The sequence below is a fragment of the Halichoeres trimaculatus genome, unplaced genomic scaffold, assembly GCF_033239565.1.
Source record: "Halichoeres trimaculatus isolate MK-OKI-2021-1 unplaced genomic scaffold, fHalTri1.1 fHalTri1_scaffold_8, whole genome shotgun sequence".
Taxonomy (NCBI): Eukaryota; Metazoa; Chordata; class Actinopteri; order Labriformes; family Labridae; genus Halichoeres; species Halichoeres trimaculatus.
In genome coordinates this window covers 3,963,529-3,986,301 of record NW_027437186.1, presented here as the reverse complement: position 1 = coordinate 3,986,301, position 22,773 = coordinate 3,963,529, and the positions used below count along the sequence as shown (strand labels likewise).

The window sequence follows — 22,773 nt, the reverse complement described above, 5'->3', positions numbered from 1 at the left end:
TCTTTGTTCATAAAACTTTTACAGGATATCACGTGGCAAGGTAAGGTATTTATCAACAGTTGAGTAGCTCCTAAGTTAGAAATGTGACAACAAGTGAACTTTGTCAGTTTGTACTGTAGTTTGGTAGTCGGCTATATGTAGCACTACCGGCAGGCCTGATGCTGTGAGACATGTCAGTAATGTGTAATGTTGGTGAATCCTGGTTATGTCACGTCAGTCATCTACCAATCAGAGCTAACGTAACCTCACTCTTCATTTTATTGATAGACTCTCAAGTTTGAACAGACCACTGCAGAATAACTGCTGACTGTGGGTTGGAATCGACATTAGCACAAACATTTTAGCTTCTGTTTTAGCCATTAGCTCATGTATTAGCCTTATGCCTGTGTTTTAGCCTTTAGCTCATATTTTAGCCTTTACCCTTTTTTTAGACTTAACCCTAGTAACACAGAATGTAAAGGGAACGTTAGCTTTTGGTAGTCCAAAGGTTAGTTAGAACCAAACCAAGATCTAATGTTAAGACAATGTTCCCCCTTGGTTACACTGAAACCCTATAAAGCCCTACATTCCCTGTTAACCGAGAACGATGAGTAACTGTGCTGACAAAAGGATCCTCTTCATTGATATTTTACTTTTAGGCTCCTATATTGCATGAAGCCTATTTAGAGTGCCTGTTTACGTGACAATGACAGCCTATAATTGCTGTTCTAGATGGGTAATTCCAGACATTTAAAGTGCCATAAGCCTAAAGTGTGACTGAAGAAACTGGAGAAAGGACAAACATTTTCTTTTTGCATCATTATTTAAGTGGAAATGATAATTTACGCATTGCCATGAATGCTGTCAGAGTTTGGACCAATGTTTGTTGCTTTTAGTTTTTAATTTCAATTGTTTTTAGCTTTAATGTGCTGAAAATGCAATGTATAAAAACTTGCTTTAATATTTGTAGGAAGCAGAGTGTGCCTTTAACACTTTGTTATACTTCTGCACAAAGTCCACTAAAGGAAGGCAATACAATTAAGTGTATGTTCTGGGAAAACTGATGAAAACATAAAAACAAATATTCAATTTTCTTAACAGAACACTTCTAATTTAGGATTTAAGATCAACTGCTTGATCCACAAGCACACACCAGAACAGCAGGTGGCGCTATTGCAACTTTCAGCTGATTTGCCACAAGACGAAAAGACTCTCAAGAAGAAGAGGGAGATGAATGGAGGAAAGTTGGGTCAGATGGATCATGCGTTGTGTCCATGTTTTTTTTTGCCTCTGTCCAAGTAGGTCATCAACACGGTAAGTGCTTGTCTTTCAGTAGAGGAAAAACTTTATATTTCATGAAGTTGTGAGAAGAACCCAGAAAAGCTCGTACTTTTTCGCTTGTCTTTTGGCCATTAGCTTATGTTTTAGCCTTTAGCCTGTGTTTTAACTTTCAGCTTTTAGGTTTTTAGCTTTCAGCCTTAGCCTCAATCCTGTGTTTTAGCCATTAGCTAGTGTTTTAGCTTTCAGCTTGTATCTTAGCCTGAATCCTTTGATTTAGCCATTAGCTTGTGTTTTAGCCTTTAGCTCATATTTAAGCCTTTAGCCTGTGTTTTAGACTTCAGACTGTTTTTTAGTCTTTAGCTTGTTTTTCAGCCATTAGCATGTGTTTTAGCCTTTGGCTTGTATTTTAACCTTGAGCCCCTGTGTTAGCCTTTAGCTTGTGCTCTATCTCTCTCCTGTTTCTCTTTCTTCTGCTCTTCTGTCCTTTTTCTGTCTGACAGTTAGGCTCCAGTGTCCACCATCACTACAAAATTAATCACAGAAATCATTTTCAGAAGAGAAAAACACAGATCTCTCTTCTGTCTCCTTAACTTTGTCACCTGACATGGTGTTGTCATAGAGACTTAGAAGTGCTGTAAATCAACTTGGTCCTAAGAAAAGCTGAGGAATGACCCATATTGGAGGTGATAATCTCATTTTAAGTTGTGGATTATAATCTTGCTCAGATTTAGCATGGAGAGTTTTTTTTAAGATCATTAGAAAGTCCTCACAGACAGTCACCACAGAATCATTCGATCCACTTTAATTCTCTCAGACATATCAGGGACTGACACAAACAGAATACCACCAAAGAGTGACATGCTCAGACAGAGGAGCATCACAGGCACGTTATTTGTCTTCTCATCTTCTTCTCTTACCATCCACACCATGATGTAGGAGAAGGCGGCGATCCACAGGGTGGAGGCCACAAAGGACAGCATAAAATAGTTCTCCCAGCGTGGTTTGGAGCAGTTGGGGACGGTGAAGTAGAGCAGGAGACACAGGGGCCAGGCCAGCAGCCACTTCAGCTTGTTGCACACACCAGCTGCAAACACACAGGACAGCACACAGACTGTGAAACAGAGGTTTATACAGAGAGCTTGAGAAGAAAAGGATAGAGGAAGAGACAGGTAAGTGAGATCTCTGAAGGAAGACGTTACTGTCAGCACACAGTAACTGTAGTTCTGTTTGAAAGACAGTCTATGGGCCGTTCCACTGAGTCGGTGCCATTTGCTTGATGTAACTCACTGAAAATAAAGTTTCATTTTGTCTTTTTATCAGTTTTAAATCTGATAATACACCGTAAAATACTCAAGATGTGAACTGGCCCATTTCAGACAACTGTATTTAATTTTTGACAAGGTTCCTGGGCTGAAGATGGTCCCATCTTTCTTAGTCCAGCTCCCAAAACACATGTGATGTCTAAGAAGCATGTTAAAGTGTGTCTGTTTATTTCTTGCTGCTTTTCTGCAGCACTTTGTGGGAGCTTTGTTCTCTGCAAGTATAGTAATCAGATTAGGGAACAGATCTCAGTCATAAAAGTTTAAGTAATCAAAATTTTAAAATGTAAAAATCCTAAAAGTCACTATTAAGTTAACTTATGTTCCTGCTTCTCCTCATTTGGGTAACAGGGCTAATTAAGTTTTTAATATGGAGTTATTAAATACATGAAACATAGCCTCGTGGAATTTATGCTAATAACAAGTTGACCCTGAGCACATCACAGCAACACATTTGTATCGTAAAAAGAATAATAACATTAAAAAAAGAAAAAAAATGGAGGTAACAGGACTGAACTGAGATTTTAAACCCCTCAGTCAAATATCAGATTCTGTATAAAAAATAAATGAGTGGACTAACTTTTGGCGTTCCCATGGCCTGCAGAGGATCTGAATGATGCTACTTCCTGTGGAACATGTGACATTTTTTCGGAGGGGGTAATGTGTCAGGGTAACAGGGCTGAGTGAAAACCCAGGAACACGACTAAAATGTGAATTTCAACTAAATTGCTTATTTTTCCTCTAAGGGAAAACACGTAAAGTATAGCAGGAATAGGGACAAACACAAATATTAAAAAAAAACACAACCTTTCTGAAGGGTTTCACTAATTGGGCTCTAATTTACAAATAAAGTATTTTCTATTCTATTCTATTTTCTATTCTAATTTCGTGGCGCAGCGCAGGGGGCGGAAGCCTGGCGCACCCTGTGCAGTGTTAATTTCGTGCTGCGCACCGCTGTGCACAGGCCGGCACAGGGCAGGTGCGCCTGCGCTTGCGCCTGGTCTATGAAAGTAGAGCCCACTATGTTTCATTGTGAAGTCTAATTTCAGTGGGAACAGGCAACAAATGCTATTTTTCCAGCATCAAAGGTAGTTTCATTTTATTTCCTGGGGACACAAATGGCGCTGATTTGGTGGAATGGCCTTTTACAGTTCAGTGTATACAGTGTTAATGTATTCAGTATGATCATTTCATGGTCATACATGTTCATTTTCTGTGATTTCTTAGAAGCTGATCTTCATCACTGCACTGATAGAGACTGATAAACTTTTGGTTCACAACATTAACAGAAAACAAGACAGAGTGTAAGATAAAGCATGAGGGTGAAGCAAAAAAAAAAAAAAAGCCAAACTAAGTCCATCTAAGTCTACGAAAGCTGTCAGAAGATGTAAACTTGTTTTTACACAACTTAAATAAATGGATCAGATATTCAATACTTAAAGTTCAAAAGTTTGTTTTTGATGTAAGTGGATGTGAGAAGTTGTCCAGTTCAAAGCAGAAATGCTTGGTTTGTGTTCAAGTAAAGCTTCATTTTGTTTTCATTACCTATTTGCACATATATCTGCATTCTATTCTGGCATAACTGAATATCAAGTGAAGTCCTGAGGGATGATATCAGGAACAGGAACAGTCCTGTCCTCAGCAGAGATCCAAACCAGCTGCTGTGGAAGTGACACAATCGTTTTTTTTTGTTGTTGTTGTTTTTTAAACTACGCTGCTGTGCTGAAAACTTTAAAGATATTATCAATCCTTCATAAAGAGACAGAAGAGACAGTGTCATCTGTGTCTCATGTCTGATAGGTCTCCACTATCATGTGACACAGGTCAGCAAAGATAAGAGCTGATTAGTGATGGAACAGCAGCAGGTACCTGGGCACTGAAAAGGTACAAATGGTCCCTCTCCATCCTCCTCCTCTTCCTCTTCATCATTCCCGTTGTTCTCGTTGTCTTCATTCTCCGTCTCGTTGCCTCCATCCCGGTCATCGTGGCGACTGCTGACAGCCGTCTCTGCTCCGGACAGGCCGTTTTCAATGCCCCGCCTACTTCCTCCTTTGACTGGGACATCAGAGTCACCATTGGTCAGAGTCCGTGTGTTGATCAGACGCTGCCTCTGTATCACACACACACACACACCAAGAACAATTACATGTTGGTGCTGCAGCGAGGACTCCACTCAAACATGAAACTGAAAGAGACTTTTTAAAGACTAGGAGTCGGAGGTTAGGATATTTATCCAGTCAGGTGACAGCCAGACGTTTGGGTAATGGTATCAGTGTCAACTGAGCGCTTAAAGCCCATAACCTCGTCTTGGTTCTCATGTGACTTCACACTGAATTTACAGCAGCACCTTTAGGACCAGGATGTATCAGCTATGCTATGTACATTGGAGTTATGCATAGGCAAGCATGACGTATATCCTGTTGAAAATCAGGTTTCATGTTTATTTCTGGTTACTGTAGAGTGCTGTGCTATTATATGATACCAATGAGTGTTTGTCGTCAAAACATCCAAAACTGTTCATTTTGGTCATTGCTGTGTGGTTAATCTTAATTGTTATGTTGCTGTTTATAGTTTTGGCCCGATTTTACGTGATGACGTGTTAACATTAATAAGTGATCTTTCAAAGTTGGGATGACAACTCTTTCAGCCATCTACACAACACTGTTGTGTGGTGTTAAGAGTGATATAACATGTTGAATGGCTTGAAAATAAATCTCTTGTGAGGAGGTTAGGTACAGTGGTCTGTGTGTTCAATGATGAAAGTTGATATTCTGCTGGAAATTCAAAGTTTTACCAGTTTATCCAAAATGCTAGCATATTGATACAATTTCCAATGTACATTAGCATCAAGCTAAAGTGCTCAAAATGTTTTTTTTGGTAGATTAAGAGCTATATAACATGCTGAATGGATTGACAGTTTATCTCTTGTGTGAGACCATTACGCTTGTTTGTGTTTTCAGTGATGGACAACTTAAATTTTATCATTGTACGCTTTTGATTGTTTGTGATTTAAAAAAAAATATTTTACTGTGGCTGTTTTTAATGTTTGATCATTTTAGCATTGATTCTCTTTTTAGTACCCTGTCTTTACATTTATAAGATGTGAGGCACTTTGTGACTTTGCTTGCATCTTTTACCACCTATAACTACAAATATCAGAATCATAACTCATTGTGAAGTGCAGTTTTAGAGCTCTTACATGTTATAATTTGAATCCCCAGTTTAAGGAGAGGAACTGTAGATGATATCAACAGAAACCAGATGCATCCAATTAGGGGTGCACCGATCTTTAAAAAGCCTGACCTGCCGATACCTATCTTTATCTTTTCATAACTGACAGCATATACCTTCAATGTTCCAATCTTATTTTATTGAAAGTTATTGAACAATACCTGTGAAACCAAAAATCTTTATGTTCCAACTTAAACAACCAATAAAGTGTCCTGCGCTTTAGGTCTCAGGGCAAAAAGCGACAATGGCTGGCTGTCAGACCTTCCCTGAGGTATATAAGATCAGTTTCATATGTAAAATGAGCTGATCACCAATCACCCAAAATTAAGGAAATCAGCACCAATCGATTGGTGTATGTCTACATCCAATTTATTTCAATAACATTGCTTCTCTAACCATGACATTTTTGCTTTTTGGCCTGTAACTGAACAGAGCTGAGCAACCATGTGACTGCTATCCATGAACAAAAAGAGGAGGACGGAGCCATTGGTGCCAAGTTCAAGACTTCTTAAGGAAAATACCAACATTAAAGTGATACTCCGGGATGGAACAAGTTGGGTCCTATCACAAGGTTTAGGGCAGAAATTACCCCTACAGCAGTGTTTTTGTGCAGCAGAAGCCCAGGGTGCTCGCACCAAACACCCCCTCCCTGCTCCTCTGCCGGTTTCCTCTGCACTCAGACGGGGCCATATTTTACTTGACCAAAAACACAGATAAATGGACTCCCACCGAAAAAATCTGATATAGGTCTGCATTCACGCTTTATTTAGACAATTTTCAGCGCGTTACTTTCACTCAAAAACACCGCTAAATAAGGCTCTAGTTCTCAATGTGTCGTAAAACGGCACTACCTCCGCTGCAGAGCCACAGCTGGCTACGAGACGCTCACCGCTTAGTGTATCAGTCCGCGCGCGGCGTGCCAGATATAAACAAACGCAGGTAGTCTGCCAGGACGAAGAGACACCATGACAACTAGAGCATGAATCCAATATGTGGGCCTACTTGAGTCCTTTTTTATCTGAGTAGAATTTATCAAATAAAAACTAGCTGACTTAAATGTTTATTTAAAGAAAAAAAAAACATCCAGCCGCTGCTCAGCAGCTTAGTAAAAAGTAAATTTGTGACTAAAGTCAGGACTGTGAGATGTGACTTTAAACTCAATTTTCCATAACTATTTTAAAAACTGATCTCTTTTGTTCCTCTTTAATTTGGTACCTTTACATATTTTGTTGTTTGCTATTTTTTTTTTTACCACATATGTGCATGTTTTTGTGTCAAAAAATTATTCAAACTTTTTTTTTTTTTAATTCAGTGACAAAAATGTATCAACCTTGAACTCCAAGATAACTGTGCAACAAAATTAACAATAAACAAAATAGATTAAAACTAGCTTAAGAAATAACTTTTATTTATCTTAATGGTTTTCATTGTCAAGGCCAGAGGGAGCCAATACAAGGAGGTTAAAGAGCTGCAGGTTGCAGACCCCTGGTGTAGATGTTAAGCCTCTAATTTGACTAGTCTATTAAATGTATAAAAACACGAAAGGTCCTCAGTCTTCAGGGTGGGGTTGCATGTAGCCTCTGTGCAGCATCACATGACCCTGTTAGAGAAGCTGCCTCACACTGAAAACTCCTCCTTTTTCCTATCAAAGGTGCAGGTGTTCCTCTCCAGCGTGAGTCCTCACCTCTGTGATGAGCATCCGAGAGGCCATGGTGAGGCGGGTTCTGGGGGAGAAGTGGTTGGTGATCATGATCCTCATGCCGGCCTCGGAGAAGGAGAGCTGGTGTGGGTACGCTGACAGCAGCTCGTCCACCATCAGCACTGAAGGCTTTCTGTGGTGGTTTGCTGCAGGAGATTCACACACACATTTTGCTGCCACACAATGTACACACACATTTATGAGTCAATGCAGTGTAATAACTGTAGAAAATAAAGTTTGCATCCTCTGTGTTACTGACTGTTAAAAAGAATCCATCACTAAGCTACAACAAAATCACAAAACATTAAAACCTTTGACATTTTTCATTCCTCTATACCCACTTTGACACCTTTGAAGAGGAATTCACTAAGACCGAGTTACAGCAGCTGGTAGCATGAAGAAAAGTTTGTCTTCGCCGTCTCAAGGTCTGTTTCACAAACTGCTCTGATAGTATTCAAACACCAAGTCCTTCAGCTCTGTGCAGTTTGCTCAAGTTTTCACCTGACTGTGACTGAGATGAGCTGTCAGCATCTGCACCCTGTGCTGCACAGAGATGAGCTGTGTGCTCTCATTCTGACTGAGGTGAACTCTCCCTTCATACATGTCGAGCTGGCACATGAGAAATTAACTCATCCTCCGTTTTGTCTCACACTGGGAATCTCCTAAAAAGTAGAAAAAATGCGTCACACAGATTTCTGTGCCTCGACTTAAAGCTTACCTTTCTTCAGCAGCACAGCGGTGGCATCGTAGCCGTCATCCATATCAACGTTATTGGCCGCCCCATTCCTCAAACCTGATGAGTTCTTCTTCCGCCTCTCCAGAAAACGAACAACGTATGAGTTCATCCTGAAACATACCAGAGAGAACCGCTCACATTTAGAGGTTCAATCCATCATTTCCCAGAGATCATGACAGACTGACAGACTGAAATCTTTTCCTCCAAGCTGAGATCCTTCTTCACCATCCAAAGAGAGTACTATACAGTGAAAACGATGACTTTAATGTGTGGTACTGAAAAAAACCCTATGAAACATTAAAAAATGTCTGTTTTATAAAATATATAGTGGCATCAATAAGTTTTGCTGAAGTTAAAAACATTGACACCAAATGTATGTCATTTTCGTACAGTGTTGCATTCTGACGTTTGTAAATTAAAACAATATGATCTTTTTTTTTGATGTCACCAATTGATCAATGATATTTTATAATTTAAATAATATGCAACTCACACCCTCCAAGCCCTTCCCCCCAAAATTTCCCCTTCACACCAAAAGAGTGACAGAAAGTTGAAACAAAAAAAACTCAGTGGGAAAAAAATGTGATCAAGACAGAAAAATGACATTGAAATTATAAACTATTATTATTAAAACAGTGACATCAGACAAGTATCATATGATTTTCCTTCAAGAACACATCAGAATGCAAAAATGTATTGATTAAATAATGAAACATTTGATGTCTGTGTTTTTAATTTAGCCGTTAGTTATTAATTACCTGTTTTGATGCCATTACTTTAATACACATTTTCAATGCCATTTTTTTCAGTTTCAGTTTGTATTTATCAATGTCAAATTTTATTTTTAATAGCAATCATTAAAGTCACTATTTTGGCTGCATAGCAACACCCTCATTACTCCTCCTGCTTGAGCCATGCTGACTCAACCTTCAGCCGGCCGAACAAAGAGGCCCAGAGGTGGAGCTTTGACGTTCAGCTTCTTGACTTACTTCATGATCAAAATGTAGACAAAGTACATGAGGATCAGTGTGAGCGCTTCCCACCTTGAAAACAGAGAAACGAGCGTGTGAATTCTTGTGATGACTTAAAACTCAAAGTGAAGTTAGTGATTCATAATAAAACAGACTTACCAAACCACTTTTTCATCATATATGAACTGAAAGATAAAAAGAAAGAGGCAGTCAGAGAAGTGAGCTTGTTTATTTGGAACCCCTTTGTTCTAATATTTATTTTCCTGTCATAATGTAAGCCTCTTAGTAAATAAAGCCTTCTGTATATAGTACCAAATACACTTTAAAGATGCTTTGAAGAGGACCTGTTTTGATTGGACAACATCGACACCTTCTGGCCCGGAGTCTCACACACACTGTTGCAAATTACCATAGTGAGGTGTGTGTTTGTTTTTGGAATTAAAAGAGATCTTATTGAAATAAATTTTCTTCTTCTAAGACAACTTTTTATTGGATGTACAGTTACGTAGTGCTACAGTTTGAAATGCAACATCAAGCAAACGTAGTAGCTGGCTACATTTGGCGCTATCGGCAGGTGGTATCTGTAGGCTAAGATGACAACAAGTAAACCTTGTCAGTTTGTAAGGAGTTTAGTAGCTGTCTATATGTAGCGCAGCTGGCAGCCCGGTGCTCTAAGACGTGTCTGTAATGTGTAATATTAGTGAATCCTGGTTATGTCCTGCCAGTCATCTACCAATCAGAGCTAATGTAACCTCACTCTTCATTTTATTGATAGACTCAAGTTTGAAGAGACCACTGCAGAATAACTGCTGACTGTGGGTTGGAATCAACATTAGCACCAACAGTTTAGCCCTTTAGCCTTTAGCTCCTGGGTTAGCCTTTAATATGCAAATGATAGAGAATGAGATGTTAAGGTGCTTTGCTCTGTCCTTTTTCTGTCTGACAGTTAGGCTCCAGTGTCCACCATCACTACAAAATTAATCACAGAAATCGTTTTCAGCAGAGAAAAACACAGATGTCTCTTCTGTCTCCTAAACTTCATCAGGTGGCGAGGTGTTGTCATAGAGACCTAGATGTGCCTTAAATGAGTCCGGTCCTGCTTGACCCAATTGGGAAACTAAGAAGTAGCATTTAAAAAATAACCTGTAACCTGTAATATCGGTGCTGGTAATCTCATTACAAAGTGTGGATTACAGTCAGGTGTCATATATCTATAAGGAGACTTTTCAAGATCACTTCAAAATTCCTCACAGCTCCTGTAAAGTGCTTTGAGACTAAACATAAAACAGAAATAAATTGAGAAATCGAGACTAACACGCACCAACTGCACTAGTGAATAAAAACAAAAAACAAAAACATCACAGAAACAGCTTTAATAAGTATCAGGACAGGTCTGTGTGAACCTCCATGTGTGAGGCTGACCCTTACCACGATTAGAGCAGAGATGGACAGGGTGTAGTAGACCGAGTCCCTGAGCAGAGGCCAGCAGGAGAGACGGATCGTCTGAGAGAAACGAGAACGGACAGAAGCACTGGGATGATGCTGAAACTTTTTTTGTCCTGTTGAGTAACACATCCCACAAGGTACTCACTGCTGTGCACTACTGACAAGATAAACCCAGCTTTCTATGTGTGTGTCTGTGTGTGTGTGTGTGTGTGTGTGTGTGTGTGTGTGTGTGTCTGTGTGTGTGTTTGGGTTTTACGTAACATGTAATCTAACACGAAAAAAAATCTTTTAAGTATTTTCCTTTTTGACTTGGTGGATTACATCTGTGAACAGGAGGAGGATCTTTACTTTCTCACACACCGTTGCTTCAAAACAAACTCCAGAGATAAAGAGGTGTATGATTTTATCTGTTTTCTAAGCATTAGAAAAAAAAAAAACAACATAGCAGACGTGTGGAGCTGTAGAAACACACAGATATCATCTCTGCACACCTGAGCTGTTGACTCTGTATGTTTAAATAATCAGTGAGTGCGGGCGTGTACCTGCACAGCAAATATCCCACACACTCCGATAATGCAGAGGATGTTGAACACTGCCGAGCCAACGATGGTGCCGACTCCAACGTCTCCTTTGGTGATGAAAACTCCTGCACAGCAGACACACAGACACAGATTAAAGGACGTTGTTTAAAAAAAACAGGCATTTTTAAAAGTAGTGTAAAAGTGATGCTCACTATATTAGCAATATATACCATCATGCATTGCGGTTCAAACAGACGAAATGGCTGATTACATGATTAATACTTACTGATAACATGAGACAACATTAAACACTGTCAGAGAATAGCACTGAGCTCTCTGTTTAACTCTCAGACCAACGTGTCTCACATCTTTGAGCAGAGAAACAAACAACACAGATGTGAGCCGCTGAACCAGTCATCACGGGTGATGCATTCACTGGACCTTGTAATTCTCAGACACAGCATAAGTTCCGCACAAATATATGGTTTATTTATTTACAAAATAATGTTTAATAATGTTTCTATAATATTTGGCTGTTGCAGGAGATACAATTTGTGTTGATGATGGTGACGATGACATGGCTTTTACTTTAAATCTTTCTAGATACTTTCTATAACCGTGTTCCCATCAAGTAGTCCAATTTGGTTCAGTACAGTTTGGCACGGTTTGGTACAGTTAAGCCTGGTCCCATTTGCGTTTCCACAGCAACTTTGCCCCAGCATGTAAGCTGGATGCAGAGAGCCGCAGCTGTTAAAAAAATAGCATGATGCTGTAGCAGCGCTATTCTTCCAACGAAGAATAAAGACGCGACACACTAAACAAAGAGCAACGATACTTCCATCTATGCTCTTTGTTTACATGCAGCATTTCGTCCTCTCTGTAAATGACATGTTGCTCTTTGATACAAAGTGTAATCAAGTTTTGTTCTTGAGAAGTCTGTGTGCTGCCAGGAGAAATGCAGCTGCTGTCGGGGTAAATGACGATTCTTTTGACCAATCGGTCTGCATTGTTGTACCGAACCGGTCTGCTTGGTGGAAACGCGGCGTATGAAAGTGGTAGAAGTGCATGGACACGCCTGCATACTCAGCTCTCAGACACAGAAAATAACACATCCGTATGAACCCTGATCACAGACTAGAGATGTGACCGATTTTCCGGGTTGATACAGATACTGATTATCAGAAGTCAATGAGGCTGCTAGCCAATATTTGGAGACAATATTCATTTGCAATGAAAGTGACAATATTAAAATCAAAAGTTGGAGTAGGCCTAATAGGAACTCCAAAACTTAACTTTGTTTAAACGCCTTTCAGCATATGTTTGTTAAACATCTCCCAGGCTCAGCAGCTGTCTTATAAAGTTCAAGTGACAACTTAAAAAAATGAACAGTTCCCTAAGGTTTTCTACAGTTGCTCAAATTTTCCAAAGAATGGCTCCAACCAGATGGTATTAACCCCAACCCTAACCCTAACCCTAACCCTGACGGCCGGGCTGATAATTGGCTGGGCCGGTAATCAGTCTATCTCTATCATAGACAGTTGTGGTGTGGAGGAAAAGTATAAGTTGATGAGTTTCCAGAGATTTCACAACTTTTTTACTAGTCTTGAATTTATTCCAAATAGTATCCAACTCGTCGATATGTAAGAAGCCATGGCTCAATTGAACATAGGTAAAAGCATATTCTGTGATTCAAACAGTTGAAGTTTTCCACCATGAAGTGCAGAAAACAATGTATGAGCATTTTTAAAAAATTAAATCTGGCAGCACGGCCTTTATAAACAAAAAAGCTTTAAACAGATTGTTTTAAAGAGATAAAGCATCTCTGTGTTAGGCGCCAAGACAACAATGGTAAATGGATAAACAATAGCCTTGCGCCACATAACTTGGCATCCTCTATCTGAGATTAAAGCCCATTTATATAAAAGTGAAAAACAGTAGCATTTACGTTACGTACTGTGCATTACTCACTATCACCGTCCTGTTCGCTTATAATGTCTTACGTGCTAAATTTTTGGCTCACGTTGAGGAAAACAAACAGCTGAAATACACAAGATGTGTCGGTCCAGCTTTGCTCTGTTTGATGACTGCGTTCATCAACCCACACCAGCTGTGTGTTCAGTCCAGTGTGTCAGACCGAGGAGTTCCTGCTCTTCCCACTCGATTAATAAGTTTCTCTAGCTAAATACAATATGGTTTTGACACAGTTTGTTTTATTTTGAAAGTCACTGGGTGTTTTTTGGTAGTTTCCATGCACGACTTCCTGTCCTGCTCAATCTACCCTATGGTCAATTGACAAAAACGTGAGAGGAATGAAGGCTCATCCACTGTCAGATGACTGTAAGGGTACGGTCTTTGGTTTGTCTTTTGTGTTCATAGTTTGGATTTTCTTGTGTATTAAGAGTTTCTTTGAGGTTATTTGTCTTTCTTTGTCTCATGTTTCCCCTGTTAATATCAGTTGTGCTTGTGTTTCATGTTCACTTTGTTGCTCCCTCTTTGGTTTGGTTCTCCTTGTGTTCCCCTGCTGGTTGATTGCCTCTCATGTGTTTCACCTGTGTCTTGTTTCACACCTCTGTTTCATAGCTCTACTGTTTATAAAGTCTGTGTTTCTTGAGTTCTTTGTCAGGTTATTGTCTGTGTTTGCTTTCATGCTGTGTATTCTGTTGTGTGTCTCCAGTTTTCATCCGTGCCTTCCTTGTGATTGTTTTCAGGTTTTGTTTCTTTTGTTAGGGTTTTTTGTTTTGAGTTTTGGATCTCTGAGTTTAGTTAAAATAAAGACCTTTTTGTTAAATCTGCATTTGGGTCCTCCACCTTCCTGTTTTCTTTGACTCGGGGTTGAAATAGTCAACTGGTCAATTAGTGGGTGAAACCCCTATTAACTCCAAATAAAGTGTTTCCTTCTTCTATGCTTTTCATGAAAACAGCTGTCATCAGCTGGAGCCTTCCTCTTTGAGAAAGTGGCTTTGGATGTGCTCCCATGGTTCAGATAAGAAGTAGCAGTAAAGTAAGAAAAGGAACCTGTATTGTGAAAGAAGATAAGAAGCAAAATAAAGTCCTGGTTCCACTCCAACGCAACTCCTCTCCTCTTTCCTGTGAGTTTGTACCAACCCAGACTGCCAGTTCTTAAAGCAGCCAAGCTAAGCTAACAAGAAATACCAGTGACTCTAAACTGCGGTTCAGAGTCTCCAAGCTGGGAATCTAAAACAACCCATGCCCCATGTTGTGGTTGTGTGTGAGTGTGAACTCTGTTTCTCACCAATGACAGAGGTAAACAGCTCAGGAGCAGAGCTGCCTGCTGCCATAAAAGTTGCTCCTGCAACATCCTCGCTCAGCTGGAGACGCTGGTTGGGAGGCAACACGTGAACAGAGACAGAAAGAAAAGGAAAGATTAGTCTTTACAGAAATACATTTAAAAAAAGCATAATTCCCTGAGCTCTGTGCAGATCCAGCTGCAGTGTCGTCTTACTTCACAGATCTTCTCCAGTGAGGGGACAAAGTAGTCGTCGCACACCAAAGCCAGGGCGTAGAACATGTAGACCGCCTGCAGGGGCCCACAATACACAAACAAAAAAAGACACACATTAGTGAACAATAACACACCTGACACCCACTGAAACAGCCCCTCTAAAAATACTCATGCACCGTTTTCTGTTTACAGCTGAATGACTGATTCTACCTTAATCACCTGATGTTGGCTGAGCGGAAAATTCAGACACACACAGACACATCGTTCTGTTATAAAAACAGCTCCAATAACTACAAAGATAGACTACTTTTTAAGCAGATCTCTGTGACCATGTCTGTGATGGTCACATGTCTATCTGTCAGGTCAGGGCTGCACACACTCAAAGAAATAAAGAAAAAGAGGAGTGTGGTTTGACAGGGACAGACATTTCATCTCTAACTTTTTTTTTTATAATCAGTGGGCGTGTAAAACTCTTCATCCAGAAGTAAAACAACACAACACCAACACACAGAGACACCTGCAGCATCTCTCCACAGGGTCTGTTGCAGAAGCTGTCTCAGTGAGAGGAATGAAGAGGGTATCATGGGACTGGGAACAGGTGGATGTGGATGTCCCAAACGTCAACAGAAGACTGGTGCAGGTTTTTTTTTATTTGTCTGAGGGAAATGTCAAATAAATACAGCTGCTCTAAAGCAACAGGTATAAACTTTTTCACCAGTATATCCAACATTCCTTCCATTCCTTCAGTATTATTTCACATTTATTTTTGTTTGTATGTTTCTTTATCCTTTTGGCAGCACCTGTCCAGAGCTGGGGAGCTGAAATGATCAGATAATATGTTGGTTAAAGGAGCTGATTCAGACTTTTAGAAAAGAGCAAAGTGAACTGAATAAACATCTTGGAATCTTAGAATTCCTCAGATTCTAAGATTTTTCTCAGAATTTTCCCTCAGTAAGATAAAAGTTATTCACAAAGCGTCTTCGGCCTTAAGAGAGCTTTAAGGTGACAACTGTTAGGGGGAGGAGGACTTTAAGGCTGTATTCATACCAGAAAAGTCCTTTGGTCCACTTGTTTGGTCCGGACCAAAAGTGGACTTTATTTTTTTTCGTTTGGTGCTGTTCGTATTCAGATTGTACTTTTTGCAAGTGGACTATATTCTGTAAACACATCCACATGTGTGACGATCGGTGCTCTCATTGGACAGCACTGACAAAGGTGGCACACAGAATACAGACCAGGACATGGAGGTAAACGTGTGTTTGTGCTCTTGTTAGAGCTGCAAAATCATTTTCAGTTTCAAGAGCAGCTCCTTCAAAGAAGGCTTAACAACACCGTTTACAATTTTGGAACAGCGAAGACGAATGATCGCAGCAAGGAGACGCTATGCTCTGCGTGTCCTGACCCACAACATGCTAGCAACAGCGTGGCTAAACAGAAGACGGAGGATCAGGTATGAACCAAAGACGGTTAGGTTACGGTGGCTTTATAGGCCCAAAAGGCGCATGTGTCCTGTAGTTAGTTTGGATGGACCTTGGTTTGTATTCAGACCTGCGAAACACGAACCCCACCAGAGTTCATTTGGAAGTGGACCGAGACCACCTCAAAAAGTGGGTCTCGGTCCGGTTGTTTGGTCTGCACCAGGGTTCATTTGTGTCTATTCACACCTGCGTGAAAAGTCCGCACCAGCGTGGGAAACGAACCCTGGTCCATTTAAAGTGGACCAAACAGTCCAGGTCTGAAAACACCCTAAGGAGCCTCAGAGTTAACACTGATACTGGTGTTGGACTTTTCTAACACGCTCAACACAGTTTCTGCCACCTGAGACAGCTGATCAGCTGCTGTTCCACCCCCTAAATGGTCCAGTTAATGCAGATGGAATTCTATAACCTTCATACAGTTATTAATAACAAAAGAACCAATGTCATACTCTAAGTGGTAGCCCACAAAACTGTTCGAGAACAACTTCATTTTGTGCTGTACTCTCCGCTGTTGCTTGGGATTGCACGTACCAGCGCGTCCCACACTCACGCCGAATGTTCACGTGAGGAGAAGGACCGACGTATTGGTTTGTTGGGCGATGCGCTCCCAAGTCTGCCTCTTCCCTTGTGCCGTGATCTGACCCAAGTTCCCTCTGAACACCCCTTTATTCTGCTCTACTAGCTGAGCCAACAGCAGGCTCCTCTGTCTAGTTCTTTATTTATCCATGTCGTACGTTGCTTTGGTCGTTCTGCCAAATAAAACTACTCTTTATGAGGTCACCAGCAATCACAGGAAGTGCTGACAGCTCCACCATTTAAGACAAACACATTGAGTAGTAATATGAGCAGAATGGACAGTAAACGGTTTTAATAAGCAAATCTATAATTGGTGCATGAGGTATATTTAAATTTTTTGAAGCTGTGTTACTGTTAATTTAATTTAGCTGAGTTTTATCAGCATGATATAAAATTAATGTCACACTTAAACATTTCTGAGTTAAGTGATGCATTTATTTTATTGTCCATTCATTATTAGGAACACAGAGCATTTTTTCCCCTCGAGTTGGTACAAAAAGGGGAAAAGACGATCAGCACTTCTTTTGATTGATAACTTACTGATTAAAGGTAAAGACAAAAAGGTATTTTTTACCTTGACATGTTTCAACATAAACGCTGCCGTATTCTTCAGAAGCTGTCATCCAGACAACTGTGTGGTGTCTTTTTGTCAGCCATTTTTGGTAGTAGCTGGCGGGACAGATTGATCACGTGGTCTGTCCCGCCAGCTACGCCCCCCGTTGCCTGACGGCCTCTGGAGAAGTGTGTCCCAGGGGTGCGAGAGCTGGAAGGCTCCTTCATCTTTGTTGATGGTGTCCTTTCCCCGTTTTCTGATCTCTATTGATTCTTTTATCCATTTTTTGTATTTGTTGCTTTCTGTTCCGATTATCGTTGATTTGTCCCAGTCCATTATGTGGTTTTCCCGTTTGCAGTGGTCTGATATTGACGATTTTAAGTTTTCCTGATTTGCCTTTTCCTTGTCTGCCCGGGTGAGACGTGTCGCTGTTTGTTTTTCGCACTCTTTCTGGTGTTCTTTTCTTCTTGTGCTGAATGTTCTCCCCGTCTCCCCAATGTATGATTTTTTGCATGTGTCTGGACGACAGCTCCTGAAGAAGACGGAAGCGTTTACGTCGAAACATGTCAAGGTAAAAAATACCTTTTTGTCTTTAAAAAGAACACTAAAACACTTGTGATTGATAAAGTCCTTAAAAAAAGTGGTTTGATTTGGCAGAACGACCAAAATTGAAAAAAAAAGGGCAGAGGCATTTAATATGATAGCTGATCAGTCCACCTCTACTCCAACCAAACTGTACAGTTATAGCGTCAACTACAGGCCTCGCATGCTTACTACAGCGTTTTCAGTCCCTCAGCGTTTCTGTGAAAACAACATTTTTCACTGTTTTTTTCCCTTTTCAGATGAAATGCTGAAGAGTTATTGAACCATAACAATCACGGCTGTGTGTGCTCTTTCTGTGAAGTGAGGCTGAGATAAAAAGTCTGTGGTTGCTCCAACAGTCAGAAACGCTACCTCGAGAGAGTAATACCCCCTGGGCAGGAGTGTTTATACGCTGTGTTTCTCAATTCCGGTCCTGGGGCCCCCCTGCCCTGCATGTTTTAGATGTTACCCGAATCCCGCACACCTGATTTAAATGATCAGCTCGTCATCAAGCTCTGCTCGAGCCTGATAACGAGCCATTTATTTGAATCAGGTGTGCTGGAGTGGGGTAACATCTAAAACATGCAGGGCAGGGGGTCCCCAGGACCAGGGCTGGGTAACACTGGTTTACAGGATAAATGACCCCAGAACTAAATTGATACCCTAGCTCTTTTGGTGTTGATGCATCTTGTATCAGGGTAGTGTGACTCCAGGGTTGCTCATATAGGAGCCTGTTCTAAATAAAGCTGTGGTTGTTGTAGTGATTTGTGTTTTGTGTTGGAAATTTTTCCTGCAACACCCCCCAACACACACACGCCCCTGGAGCGTGGACAACTCTTTCTAGCTCTCCTTGGTTCACTCCTGCTCCTGAGGCTCCTGCTCCTGCACACCTGCTGCTCGTTTACCCTCATCAGCACCTGCTTAAGCTCTGTGGAGGCTGCTGCCAGGGGCCAGAGTATCCCCCTGCAACTGTGATAGATTGATTGACTCACTCATGTTCAACAAAGTATTTTTCAAGTTACAAGTGGATTTGGTTTGTTTTCTCTCAACTAACCACTGTGTCCTCCTCTTTATCCTGGTTTAGAAAACTGTTTTCTACAAATGGGTGAATGCATCTGTCAAGCAGGAGCTGTTAAATTTCAGAGCAGGGTAGATTTTCTCTTCAAAAAATGTCAAGTGTTTGCTTCAATTGGAAGATATTTTTTGTTTGTTTTGTAACACAAACAATGAAAACATGAAGTTGGTCAGAAAGTGTACCTCCTCTGCCCTCTCATTGGCATCTCTCAGCTCACACTTTCTCCTTTAAAGCTATGGTCTACGATTTGGAACCTTTGTACATCTTAATAACACTGTTTATAGGGCTGTAATGGTCCTATGGTCCAATCTGCACAATATAAAGACCAAAAAGAATGAAAAAAATCCATTCAGTATATCCGCTGTAAAGCTGCATACTAGTTGACCAATCTGAACCGCATGGCATACGCGGTTTGGATTGGTTCATGAGTCCATCCAATCCCCTGTCTCCCTCACTTCACAACGTCATGCCCATGGTCCCACCTCGTCCTACCCCACTACCCCTCTCACGTCAGCTAGCTGCTCAGCTACCAAAGCGTCATGGGGCCAGAGAAGACCGAAACCAGGAAGCTGTTACTGTTACCCTCTACTACCCTCTTAGTCTGTCCCTGTACTGGCTAATGACTGAACGCTGCTGGTCGGAACTGGTCGGCTCTGTCAATAGATTTTAGCATAAGTTAGCCACACAACTTTAGCATTGTAAACTGAGCTGGTGAAGCCGAGAAAGGTAAAGCCTCGCCCACAGTTGGCTGTGCTCTGATCAGCTGGCAGTGGCAACGCCAGACCTGCTTCGTCGGCTAATTCATGGTTTTGATCGCGGCGGTCTAATTGAAAAAGCTACCACTGTGTGTTACAAGGAGGCTGACTGTCTTGTTAGTTACATTTTCTGCCGGCCGGCTTCTTGCTCTGTCGGAGGGGGCGTGTTGTCAGGAAGTGAAGAAGGGCAATAGGAGCTGGGGGGCGGGATCTTGGAACACGTAGGGGAGGGGTGAGTGAGGCTGCGTTTTTCAAATGTGTCTCATCAGCCAAACTGGGTTTCAGATCGTAGACCATAGCTTTAAGGTCTGAAGCTGGTAAAAGGTGTTGAGTGTGACCCTGGTGGAGTGGCACGGACCACAACAGGCTTCTCATGTTGAATACCTCCACTGTCCTCCTGTTTCTCAGTTTCTCCTCTCCTCTCTTTACTCTTTCCACATGAAAATGAGGGGAGGCACTAAGGGGAGTGTGGAGCCCAGCCAGGCAGGGATGAGCTGGTAGATCTCGGTGCTCCCAGCATGCAGCCTGCTAGCTGTACCTATATCCTCTAAAAGCAGTATGGGAAGTGGAGCCTTCAGTTATCAGGCTTCTCTTCTTGGGAGTCATCTTCCAGTCAGGGTCCAGGACTCTTTTTACTTTAAGGAGTTATGTAACCTCTGTTTGCTGTCTGAATCTTTGGAAAGACTCAGCGTGTCCTCGCATTACACATAAGCCTCTGCTCAACATCTGCCAAACACTTCTGTGTTACAGCATGCTGGCAGCAAGCTCAGTGGGCGGCTACACTTTGACTGGGGTGTGTGATAATGTACCTCACATTTCTAGCGAAGTTTCCTTGAAATAAGACTAACATCTTAACACAAGAAACTGAACAAGGTAACTTTTTTGACAGCCCAGCTGCAGACCTCCACTCTCAGCTGACTCTCTCAGAGGTATCACTCCCCCACTGCCAGACGGAAGTGACGTCGGGATATGAAGTACAGATTTCAAAATAAAAGTTGCATTTGGTAGACACTTCTGGTGTTTCTGCATTTGATTACTTTGTTTAACCTGATTTCTCTAAAGGTTTACAATGAAAAAAGAAAATGTATAAAACTCACGTCATCAATAACACAACATGAATTGGTGAATTCCTCTGTTTGGTTTAATGATCTTGATTGTTTCCATGTCCTCAATTGTTTTAATATTAGATTCATGATACGTAGCAGTGAATGGATTCATTGAGATCTGCTTTTCCTGTTACTGAGGTAAATGTAGGGATGGGTATCAAGAACTGTTTCCAGTCAAGAACTCATCAGAAATGGTTCAATCCATCAACATTGTTAGCCTTTATGCTTAATGATTCCATGGTTGATTATTTACATCATAACGGAGCAGCTAAACCTTAGCTTAGCAGGCAGTCTCTCTCCTAAGGTGTTCCTCAAGGGTCAGTTTTGGGTCCCCTTGTTTTTACAGTTTATATGCTCCCTCTTGGTCAAATAAAACCCAATCACAGTATTGCTTTTCATTGGTATGATGATGACACACAGCTGTTTGTCCCTTCAAAGACTGGATCAAAAGATTTCTCCAATATAATGACCTGTCTGTCTGAAAATAAAAACTGGATGTTCAGGATTTTTTTCCGGCTGAATGACTCCAAATCAGAAGTTCTTATAATTACCCCTTTTGGCTCCAGCGCTAACATCACAGATAACCTCACCTCTCCCCTCAGTGCTCTAACTAGTAATATCTGCAGGGAGTCCCGCAGCCTGGGGGGGATCTTGACAGTTGGCTGTCCTTTGACACACAGGTGACTACAGTTGTCCAATCATGTTTTGCACCCCTAAAGCCGCCCGAACTGATAAAGTCCTTTCTATCGTGTGCGTACTTGAAAGTGGTCAGTCATGCTTTTATCTAATCTCGGCTGGTCTATTATAACACTCTTTACTCTGGCAACAGCAAGCATAATATTCAGACTCCAAATGATTCAAAACACTGCTGCCAGGCTTGTAACCCACACTTCTAGAGGTGACCACATAACACCAGTCTTTGCTGCCCTCCACTGGTTACATGTGAGTTTTAGAATTGATTTGAAGATTTTACTGCTTGGTTGTAAAGCCCTCAATGGTCAGGCTCCCGTTAAACCTTTTACCTTACTCTCTATGAGCCTGACTGCTGTCCAAGATCCTTCAACAGGGCCAACTACTGGTACCAAAATCTAGGCTGGTCACTTAACAATAATAATTATAATAATACATTTTATTTATAAAAGCGCTTTTCTCAATACTCAAAGACGCTTTACAATGGATAAAACAGCATATAAAACAACGCACAATAATAAAACATGAATGAAAAGAAACCAAGAAACCAAGTTTGATTTAAAAGACAATCAGACATTAAAAGCTATTTTAAAAAGGTGGGTTTTTGTTAGTGTTTTGAAGGTGGGAAGGTCGGGACAGATACGGATATGAAGTGGTAGGGCATTCCAGAGAGTGGGGGCGGCGACAGAAAAAGCTCGGTCACCCCAGGTTCGGTGCTTGGTGGCAGGTGGTAGGGAGAGGAGGTGGGCGTCGGCGGATCGGAGGTTACTTAAGTGGACAGAGCCTTTGCTATTTGGGCCGCCAAGCTCTGGAACTCCTTGCTGGAGGGTCTCAGGCAGGCAAACTCAGTATCATCTTCTAAATCTCTTCTAAATCTCCTCTTGACATTTTACTTCTCTTACGTTGTTTTATTGTTTTATTTACGTGTTCCTCACTTTAACATGTTTTATTGTCAAGCACTGAATAACTTTGTTCCAAAAGGTGTTATATAAATAAAGCTGGTATGGATTGATGAGAGTTTCCCAAGAAAACAGTAATTCAGGATGAATTAGTTTTACTGAAGAACTGAACACAGAAAAAAAAGAACATTACTCTCCCACAGGAGATTCCTATTCAATACATTCGACATGTTGTACATCTCCTAATGTACCAAAAACCAGATAGAAAACATAGCGCTAGCCTGATTCTAACATATGTCAACACACAAAACAAAAACACTGTACTGCTTCACTTTCTCACTTCTTCAGCAAAGTTTATCTCCAAACCCAAAAATTGGATTGGGACTCGATACTTGACATCAAATAATCAGGAT

General features: G+C 41.1%; 1 protein-coding gene across 1 annotated transcript in view; it reads right to left on the bottom strand.

Annotated features, from left to right (window-relative positions):
- The window catches only part of slc24a3 (solute carrier family 24 member 3), a 142,647-nt gene that overhangs the window by 14,431 nt on the left and 105,443 nt on the right, over window positions 1-22,773 (bottom strand). The window contains exons 4-13 of the mRNA XM_074676117.1: window positions 14,647-14,721; window positions 14,437-14,521; window positions 11,205-11,308; window positions 10,645-10,719; window positions 9,376-9,401; window positions 9,235-9,288; window positions 8,228-8,355; window positions 7,495-7,655; window positions 4,449-4,689; window positions 2,178-2,344 (exon numbers count right to left, since the gene is read on the bottom strand). Of these exons, the coding sequence (XP_074532218.1) occupies window positions 2,178-2,344; window positions 4,449-4,689; window positions 7,495-7,655; window positions 8,228-8,355; window positions 9,235-9,288; window positions 9,376-9,401; window positions 10,645-10,719; window positions 11,205-11,308; window positions 14,437-14,521; window positions 14,647-14,721 (1,116 nt within the window). The remainder of the gene's footprint in view (window positions 1-2,177; window positions 2,345-4,448; window positions 4,690-7,494; window positions 7,656-8,227; window positions 8,356-9,234; window positions 9,289-9,375; window positions 9,402-10,644; window positions 10,720-11,204; window positions 11,309-14,436; window positions 14,522-14,646; window positions 14,722-22,773) is intronic.